The sequence below is a fragment of the Carex rostrata genome, chromosome 14 (genome assembly GCF_964058835.1).
Source record: "Carex rostrata chromosome 14, lpCarRost1.2, whole genome shotgun sequence".
NCBI lineage: Eukaryota > Viridiplantae > Streptophyta > Magnoliopsida > Poales > Cyperaceae > Carex > Carex rostrata.
In genome coordinates this window covers 182774-193193 of record NC_135931.1, presented here as the reverse complement: position 1 = coordinate 193193, position 10420 = coordinate 182774, and the positions used below count along the sequence as shown (strand labels likewise).

The following is a 10420-nucleotide window of genomic DNA, read 5'->3' as shown; positions in this document are numbered from 1 at the left end:
GGTTCAAAATGGCTTTATGTAGGAAACAACTCTCGTGTACCAGTCAAGGGTATAGGCACATGCAAGTTGGATATGCGTGATGGTCGAACCCTCCTCTTACATGATGTTCTCTTTGCACCTGACATTCGACGAAATCTTGTATCTGTAGTAGTTCTTCTTAGATTTGGATTTACTTTGAACATGTGTGATACTAGTATTAAGTTGTATCTGGATGATGTGTGTTATGGTTATGGATATGTATCGAATGGTTTTATTATTCTGGATGTTATTAATGTGATGACTTCTTATAATACCCATTTTTCTTTATTTACATCATATGCTGATGAAAATGTTGATGTGAATGTATGGCACATGAGATTAGGCCATATTGGACAGCAACGAATGGATAGATTAGCCAAGGAAGGCATGTTAGGCCAAATTGAAAGGGTTAGTCTACCAACATGTGAAAATTGTTTAAAAGGAAAAATGGCAAGAAAACCATTTGGAACAGGAACCAGGTCTGAATTTCCATTGCAATTAATTAATTCTGACATTTGTGGACCAATGAATGTGAGGGCACGACATGGAGGTAGATACTTTATCACCTTCATTGATGATTATACGCGATATGGTCACGTCTATTTGATATCTCATAAATCTGACGCTCTTGCTTGTTTCACGAAATTTATAACTTTATGTGAAAATCAATTAGACAGAAAGGTTAAGGCCTTAAGAACGGATCGCGGTCGCGAATATTTGTCTGATGAGTTCAAACAAATGTGCGAAGAAAAAGGAATACTAAGGCAACTAACCATGCCATATACTCCACAGCAAAACGGAGTGGCTGAAAGGAGAAATCGGACTCTTTTGGAAATGGTTAGGTCAATGATGGCTCAAGCAAATCTGCCAATTAATTTTTGGGGTGATGCATTATTGACTGCTGCCTATATTCTAAATCGTGTACCTTCTAAATCTGTTTCTTCAACTCCTTACGAACTTTGGACTAATAGAAAACCAGATCTTAGTAATCTGAGACCTTGGGGATGCGCTGCCTTTGTTCATGATTCGTCTCATCAACATGGTAAATTGGGTCCAAGAGGTAAAAAGAGTATATTTATACGATACTCTGAACATTCCAAAGGTTATGTGTTCATTGGTGAACAATCCAGTGGGAGTGTAACCGAATTTGAGTCCCGAGATGTCATTTTCTTAGAAAATGAATTTCCAAGAAAGGGTGAGATAGGTCAGGAATTTTCTCTCTATGAAGTAGAGGAGGAGCAAGATGATTTGATTGTTGCAAATCGTTTGGTGCATATTCCTGAACCTCCAACAGTATCTCATCCAAGTGGGAGCAAGTCTGTAGATGATGCTGAGCCAAGTTCAGCACAATCAAAAATTAGGCATAGCAATCGTGCTAGAGTCCCTAAACGTCATTTTCCAATCGAAAATGAATCTTACATGATTGTCATGCAAGATGAAGAAGAGCCAAGAAATATTCGAGAGGCTCTCACTTGTCCTGCTAAAGAGAAATGGATGAAAGCAATGGAAGAAGAAATGGAGTCAATGAGATCAAATAGTGTTTGGGAATTAGTTGATCTCCCTGAAGGACGCAAGGCAATTGGGAACAAATGGGTTCTCAAGATTAAACGTCTAGCTGACGGCTCAATTGAGAGGTATAAGGCACGTCTTGTTGCTAAGGGGTATACACAGCAAGAAGGGATAGACTACGAAGAGACTTTCTCTCCTGTTGTAAGATTTACTTCCATACGGTTGATACTAGCTATCGTTGCCAGTTTAGATTTGGAATTGCATCAGATGGATGTTAAAACTGCATTTCTAAATGGCAATCTGGAAGAAGAAATATATATGGAACAACCTGTCGGTTTTGTTGCCGAAGGACAAGAGCACAAAGTGTGCAAATTGTTGAGATCCATTTATGGTCTCAAGCAATCTTCCAGACAATGGTACATTCGGTTTCATCAAGCAATCATATCATTTGATTTCGAAATGATTGATGAAGACCATTGTGTGTATGTCAAAAGATCCAAAGACAAATTTGTGATTCTATCACTTTATGTGGATGACATACTGTTGGCTAGTAACAATAAAGAGTATGTACAAATCATTAAAGAATGGTTATCCTCCAATTTTGATATGAAGGATATGGGTGAAGCAGCATACATTCTTGGAGTGAAGATTGAAAGAGATCGTTCCAAGAAGATGTTAGCTCTATCACAAGAGCATTACATCAAGAAAGTACTTGAAAAGTTTCATATGCAAGACTGTAAACCCATTGATACTCCTATAGCAAAAGGCGAAGGTCTTAGTTTAAGAATGTGTCCAAAGACTCCAGATGAAAAAGCACAAATGGAAAAAGTTCCTTACTCAAGTGCTGTTGGCAGCCTCATGTATGCTATGATGTGTACTAGGCCAGATATCAGTTTCGCCGTTGGGATGGTGAGTAGATATCAAGCCAATCCAGGACAGTCCCATTGGAAAGCAGTAAAAAGAATACTTAGATATCTGAAAGGTACTGCGGATTATTCATTGTGTTTTCAAGGAGAAAATCTGCAACTCATGGGTTACGCAGATGCTGATTGGGGAGGAGATTTAGATGAAAGAAAATCTACCTCAGGCTATGTTTTCTTACTTAGTAATGGAGCTATCTCTTGGAGTAGTAAGAAACAGAGTTGCATATCCTTATCCACAATGGAAGCTGAATTTGTAGCATTTTCAGCAGCAGTACAAGAAGCAGTTTGGCTTAAAAGATTTTTGAATCACTTGGGTTTTGGTGAGAATGAAACTAACTCAGTGTTGGTATACAGCGATAGCCAAGCAGCAATCGCTTATACAAAAGATCCCAAGTATCACTCAAAGACCAAACACATTGATACTAAGTATAACTTCGTTAGAGACATGGTGGCGAGAAAGCAAGTTTGCATGCAGTACATATCTACACACAAAATGGTGGCAGATCCTTTTACAAAGGCAATACCTAGAGATGTGTTTATTGGCCATGTGAAATCTCTAGGGTTACGTAGATTGTAGTTATATATATATTTTGATTGAACAGTATATATTATGTATATTTGTATTTGTGGGATAAATGCAATGAATGCTATTTACTTATACATTTATGTTATAATTGTTACAAATTATTTAATACCAATATATTTAGCATAACACATGAGATATAAAATGAAAGGTATGTCAGACAGTTGATTGGCCTTCTCACACAGGCAATCACTTCTATGTCTTGGTAGGACATAGAAATAAGATTGATTTTAAGCTAGACATGATACAAAATGTGAGAGCAAGTGCTTAAAATATACATCGCCTTGATAAAGAATCAAGATGAGGTCATATGAATATATTATTATGACCGAAGGTGAAATACCCACTATTCACCTTAACTGTCTTATGCCAAGTGGGAGTCCTGTTAGTGAATTTATATGATAAGTAGAGTTGTGGACTCAAGTTAGATATTATGTATATCTGAACTATCACTTGTACGGTATTGGATTTTAAATTAGACATACGCTCCATAAGAAATGGAGAATAATACCGTAACATATGTTTCATACCATATGTGCAATTGACCAAGAGGGTAACAGAAGATATGATCTCTTCTTCTTTGTTGTGTGAGACCCGCGAGATAAAAAAGATCTCATAGTACTCTTCGATTTTTTACTAAATACTTGAAGTTTCTTTTCAATTAGTTATTTTGGAATGTTACCAATGATCATGTATGATGCGATCTAGTGGAACATATCTGAATAGCAAATTGATTTGGAATTAAGAGATTCTAGATAAAAGAAAAAGATCATTTGAGTGTTACATTAGGTTATATTCACTGGTGCACCAATTATGTTTATGTAACATAATTGTGAATATATAAGTATGGTTGTATCAATAAATAAAAGAGATCCTGTAATACTTAAAAATGTAATTTAATGATCTGGGGTACTGCATATTTGCTCTACTTAGATGTTGTTATACATACCTAACAGTTGGATAACAACATAGACTCTCAAATTAAGATATGCTGGTCACGGCCTATTTCCTTGTATGAATTTTAACAGAGATTAGAGATTACGTTCTCTTAGTTTATAGCGGGTATCCCATTTTGTGCGAGTGGGAGATGTTGGATTTAATTAATGGTACGCCCGTTATGGGAAACCCAAATTCAATATCCGACCCGTTATGAAAAGATGCCAACCCTTTATGAATAGGTGCATTGGTTTTATATAAACCATTCATATCTCTCTCTCTAATAATAATCAGAAAAACGTGTGAATAGTAACAGCCAAAATTAGAGAGAAAAGATAGAGAGCACCAAGAAGTATTCTGTTAAGGATTGAAGGTTTTAGGTCGTGGAAAACGCAGGGCTTCCGGCTTCGGCTTGTGATTCCTTGCAGAACCAGTGATACTGCTACGCTCGCAAGATCCGCTTCCGCACGAAGATTAACGGAGTTATTTGTAAGTTTTGTCCGTTGATTAACACAACTGAATAAGAACTCTACAGACGATCTACACAAACAGGCTTGATTTTATATTTGTTAGAAGTAATAAGACCCTTTTGATCACAAAATATAAAAGATTTTTTAAATCTTTGATACAACTGAATAGATCTTTGCAGAACGATCTACACAACACAAACAGGCTTGATTATTTTTTTTGTGAGAAGTATAAAGAACCTTTGATCACAAAAAAAGAAAATAATTTTTAATCTTTGAACAACTGAAATAGATCTTTTCAGAGTAAACAAAGCATGCAAATCAATTGTAGTTTCCCTTTTGCACATGATCTTCAATTGTGAAAGTCAGAAAACAAAATTTAAAACAAGAGAATCATAGATCTGAAAGTTCCTCATGGAAATCAAAATAAAAAAAAAATCAATTATTCTGCGAGGAACAAGCTCATAAGTATATAAGCACGTAATAATCACCTAAAATCAACAAATAATAAAGACTTACCTATGAACTTTCCCTTCTGTGTGGTGGTGCTCAATGTCTATAGCAGTTTGCTTGTGTGGCTGGCGCAATAGTTTTCGAAGGATTAGGAAAGAGGAGATTGATCAGATGGAACTGGATTTGGGATTGGGGGGGGGGGGGGGGGGGGGGGGGGGGTGTGGAAGGGCAAGCAAATTGAGGAATAGTTTGTAGCACCCATCGAAACGTAACGTGTCCGTTTAAAAAGTTGTCTTATTCTCATACTGCGGTTGCTTTAAATGCAGGTGCACGAACCCCAAAATTGATTCATTGAAAAATATTTCCTCCAATATAACATAATAGTAAGGTAATTCTAGTGAATTTATTATATACATGCATCCAGTAATTTTGTAGATGCAAATATTGTAATTTATAAAGATTCATGTACTATATTAATTGAAGGCAATTGTTTGGAGGATAAATGTATACAGCCAACCTAAAAATGATCCACTCAATATTGATTTTGCACAGTGGATATGCAATGTTAGCTAGAAAAATAATTACTTCAAATTTTGAATTTGAGAAACATGCACGTGGGAACGCACAAATTTTGAATTTGAGATACATTTTCCTTGCTTTACCTTCTATCTTTGCCTGATTCTTACTTTCCACTTTTATGTTTTTGATGGTCATAGTTCTCACTATGTTGCAGCACCATCCGTAAGTTGCTGCTCTTAAATGATTTTTTTTTCAAAATGGACAATTTAAAGAATACTTTTTCTGAATATGGTCATGTCGTATGAACAAAAGCCCTCAAAGTAATACATGATGGAAAATTACGGAAATTACTTTTTTGTTCTATGTAAATAAGTAAATGATATGCTTTAAATTCACATTTTTTTTTCCATAGCAAGTAATATTTGATCTACAGTTAATTTATCAATGTCACGCACTTTGTTCATTATCACCACAGAATTACCTTCACTTTTTCTTTTAAAAAAATTATCAACATATTTTATGGTAGTTTTTAGTTATCTATCAATGAGAACAGGGTTCTAAACAAGTTTCATTGACTTAATCTTTGATTGATTTGTTGTATGAAAGCCTCAAGATGAAAAAAAAAACTCTGCACATGCTCCTTGATCCTATGACCAAAGTACATAATTTTTCCCCTGCAATTGAATGGCCGAATTAAGCTAGTTTCCTCTCACGTACAGATCTAATTAGCTCGACTGAGTTGGTCGTCGTTGGTGGTTGTACGCTTACATGAACTAAATCTTAAATAAGGATGATCAGCGCATAATGAAAACCACAACAACATTTGGTGCACATTCGTACAAGTAATTTGTGGGATGAGGAAGCTCGGTAGACATGCCATCTAGTTAGGTGACAAAGAAACTTCATGCAAGAACTTTCGAATAATAACAGATTGATATTTTTTTACGGCAATGTTCACAGGGATCAGACCATACAAACAAAAGTAAGTACAAATTAATGAGGACAATAATTAGATTGCAGACCAAAATATAGCTGCTGGATATTTCATATAGATGAACTTTGATTGCATGAAATACTTGACAAACAAATTGTAATCTGATACAACAATTGTCATGAACCTACCAACCTGTGAATTGGACTAAAAATGGTACAATTTACAACTCATATTTTCCACTAGATTTTCCTAAGAAGGTCACTAGACGCAACTTTGATGAAGGACAGGGTTGCTCTCTCTGCTCTAATTGAAATGGTTTCATTCCTTGGAATGATAATTGAGAAGGTGGATTAACACGTGGTACATGAAACACTGAAGTAATATGAAACATTCAACCAAACAAAACATCAAGGAGTATAGAACTCGGAGCAGTGGAAAGCCCATGTAGATAGAAATTAGTTGTGGTATGTCTGTCTTGTAAATGACCTCCAAACCTTAATTTATAGGAATTAATTTAGTCCTTGATTAGTGATACTTTTTGTGCTTGTGCTACTTGCTTTTAGTCTGTGTTATTGGCTGAAATTGATACTGTTTTAACCCAGTACCAGCACTTGGTAAAGTTAAAGTTTTTCTGCTGCATACAGGTGATTGGTTTGCTTAAGTGAGGTAATTTTCCGGTAAAGTGAAGTTTAACGGCTGGTATGGGTCTGATCTGAACTGGTACAGATCTAATCTGTTTCGATCATTTCAAAAGATTCTCATCAGTTGTGCATCTTGTTGTACTCCAAAATTTGTGTATAAGATTAATTAAGATTGACTAACGCACCCAACAAGTTGAGTAAGTAATGAATAAAATTAAACAACACTTGAACAAAAAGTAGCAAAACAAGCCAAATTAGAGATGAAATGACACTCCCAAGTCCCAACCAGCATGAGAAGCAATTAAAGTGGTAGAACATCTGGTTCTGTAATCCTTGCTCATAATTTACTCATTTAAATTTACTCTTTTAAATGGATCACAAGTCTAGCTAGCCGGCACTTATTATCCAGACATTAGATGCCGATGACAAAATCATGTGAAGTTGGACGGCATTGTAACTCTTGTTAATGTACTTTTGATGGCTTCTGAGTATCTGAGGCTCCTTTCTTTTCAAGAAATTATATCTTCTTTTGATCAGAATCCGACCTCATTGACCACCTGTGTTGATATTTTGAGGCTTTTGAGCAATATAAAGATAGAACATTTATGCAGAACTTTACTGCTAACAGTAACTGTTCACGGTCAATAACTCAATATATAGGAAATAATACAAAAAGCCTTGAATAAAAGAATTACAACAGATCACATCTTATTAAAGAAATCCTCTCCGAAGCATACCAATGAACGAACTGAGCATCTCAACAATAACTACCCCTCACTCTCAGATTGTCAAAACTAGAAACAACCCAAAACCAAGACCCAAAGCGATGTGAGCCCAGCTCGTGCTTTGTACAGCTCCTGACATTGGCACCGGGGAAGGAGCAGGTGTTGATACAATTGGCAAGTCAGACACAGTTGAATCAGCTGTAGGTCCTACCACCGGGGCAAGAGATGGCGCAGTGCTCTTCGGTGCTGGGGCAGCGGGAGAAGGAGCAGGAGCGGTTGTTGCGGTGGTGGAAGTGACATCAACTTCAAGTTTCATGCCTGCGGCACAGTGTCCTGGTGTGGTGCAGATGAAGTACCTCTTTCCTGCTGTGGTGAGCTTGATGGTGGTGCTTCCTCCTGTGTATGAGCCGAGTGGGTTGCTTCCAGAGCATGTGTCATAGTCAGCCTTTGTGACTTGGACCACATCGTGGGATGATGGATATTTGAACGCTGAAAACGGCACCAGATATTAATTAGCTAGCTAGGATATTTTTCTTTCAATTTCAATTTTATGTTTGTAAAGGCAATGTGTATATATATATATATATAGAACAAGAATGAATGAATGAATTAATTAAGTCGAGAGGCAATTGAAATTAATTAAGGTTGAAAAAGACTTACTCAAGCTGTCACCAGGCACAAACGTTTGGCCGGTGGCCCAATTGTAGTGAGATCAGTGTTTGTATCCCATCCTCCTCCTGTTCCTCCTACAGGGTAATCTACCCCCATTGCAATTTCAACAAGAAATGCCATTGATAAAATACACACAAATGTTTTCCTTGAAGCCATCCTTTAATTTTCAGGCAAGTTAAAAGTACAATGCAAATGTTGCAATTTCAGAGGTGTACGTGGATACTTTGTGTTGTGGTGAACTATATATATATGTTGATATGCATAGAGTGACAAGCTATATATATATATATATATATAAAACAATTAATTAGGTGCTTTCAGTCGAAGTGTTTGAAAGAATCGCCATGCCAGATGAGTGGAACAATTAAAAGAGTTGGTAAGAGACTAACAACGCGGGATAAGGTGTCATATAATATATATTTTTAATTTATTTAGTTCAAATTTGTTGGTTGGCTCCATGTGCCGTTTCGAAAAAATTACGAAGAAATAGCCCAGAATTATTCATTCCTCCAGGTATAGACATATGAAATAGCCTGGAAACATTTCGAAAGCCATTATTTATCATTAAAATATTATGATATACGGCTGGTTTTGATTTGTATAATCAACGCCGCATTTGGAGTGGTTATATATGTCCAGCAGTAGTAGTCTGACTTCTTTTTTTTTGAGTTTGTTAATTAGCATGTGAAGTAGTAGTTAGTTAACTGGCTACTAGTCATGCATACTAGCCTTGCGCTTGCACCTGTTTAAAATTTCACCTAATAAATTAATTAAGATACTAATAAACTATCCAATAAACGAAATTGACATCACCTGTTTAAATAGATCTGGACCATTGGATCTGCATTGGCCACCTAATATTATAGCAGAGCTGTACGAGGTTATAAATGTTTATTGGGCCTGAACGGGAGTGAGCCCAAACTCTTTCCCACCTCCAGTCTCCAGTTCTCCACTTGCTCAGTCTAGGATTGGGCATTGGGCATTGGCCAGAGCCCAGAGCCCAGAGGAGGATTATCAAATCTCCTAATCTCCTATTCTCCTCCTCTTTAGTCTTAGCGGCTTAGGCCTTAGGATCTGAGGAGTTAGGTCAAATGGGATTACTCTTCTGGAGGAAGGGGAAGAACGCCGTGCCTTCCGATAAGGGCCCCGCCGACGCTTCCTCTCCAGGCACGGCGGAAGGAAAGGAGGTGGCGGGGATGCACGGGGCGGTAGAGGTGCGGCGTCCGACCGAGGTGACGGTGTTCGAGTTCGGTTCGACCAAGGTTTCCGGCGAGAGAATCACCTTAGCTGGGTACTGTCCTGTTTCTGATGAGCTGGAGCCGTGTCGCTGGGAAATTGTGCCTGCTCTTCAGGATAACGCGCCTCAGTTCAGGATTGTGTTCTAATGATCATTGCTTTGTCTGTCTCATCTTGTTGTGTGCGTTCATGTCATGTCATGTCATGTCATGTCTTCACAAATAATAATTAGCATTTTGGATGAGAGATGGATTCAACAGAGAACTTAAATTCTGGTCTTAAATGGATTGAATATTGTTCTGAGAACTGAGTGCAAAGAGTTTGGGTCAATAAAATTAGGGACATGTAATAAGGTCTTAGTTAATACGAATTTCAAAAGTTGTCAAATTTTATTGCTTATTTTGTGCATGGATGTTGTTGGTTTTTGAATCCATGTTACTGCTTTCTAGCAATTCGATTTTTTCATTCTTCTTTGTAAAATTACAAAGGGAACACAACATAGGAGTAGGTTTCCTTCTTGCAGTTCAGTTCAGTTCAGTTCACCTTTATATTGAATATCCATATAAATCCTCACATGCTGTCCACCCTGATTACTGTGATTTGTTTTTTTATTGAAATTAATCACCTTCAAAACACATTAACCCTGATGAGTACAAGGTATGTATGTGTTCAGGATTTTAATCATTGTTCTTCAACCAGAATGTTTAGCAAATTAATTTTAGAACAATTTTCATATTCTTTAAATTGTCTACCCACAAAGTTTATGAAATCAAGTCCTACACTATCCACAGTTGTTTGGATTAC

At 36.9% G+C, this 10420-nt stretch overlaps 2 protein-coding genes across 2 annotated transcripts; one reads left to right on the top strand and one right to left on the bottom strand.

The window, feature by feature from the left end:
* Window positions 1-7605: 7605 nt before the first annotated feature.
* Window positions 7606-8390, bottom strand: LOC144565354 (early nodulin-like protein 14; the record flags this gene model as incomplete). The annotated part of the gene is made up of 2 exons (XM_078315085.1): window positions 7606-8197; window positions 8369-8390. Coding segments are annotated over 2 exons (456 nt in total), but the record flags the coding sequence as incomplete, so codon positions are not given.
* Window positions 8391-9442: 1052 nt separating this feature from the next.
* Window positions 9443-10013, top strand: LOC144565456 (allyl alcohol dehydrogenase-like protein). Its single transcript, XM_078315218.1, has one exon. It carries the CDS (start codon window positions 9472-9474, stop codon window positions 9763-9765), a length of 294 nt encoding a protein of 97 aa, XP_078171344.1. The 5' UTR covers window positions 9443-9471; the 3' UTR covers window positions 9766-10013.
* Window positions 10014-10420: the final 407 nt, after the last annotated feature.

Bases quoted from the DNA above. Each gene is read 5' to 3' on its own strand.
- LOC144565456 (XM_078315218.1), top strand. From the start codon at position 9,472: ATGGGATTACTCTTCTGGAGGAAGGGGAAGAACGCCGTGCCTTCCGAT.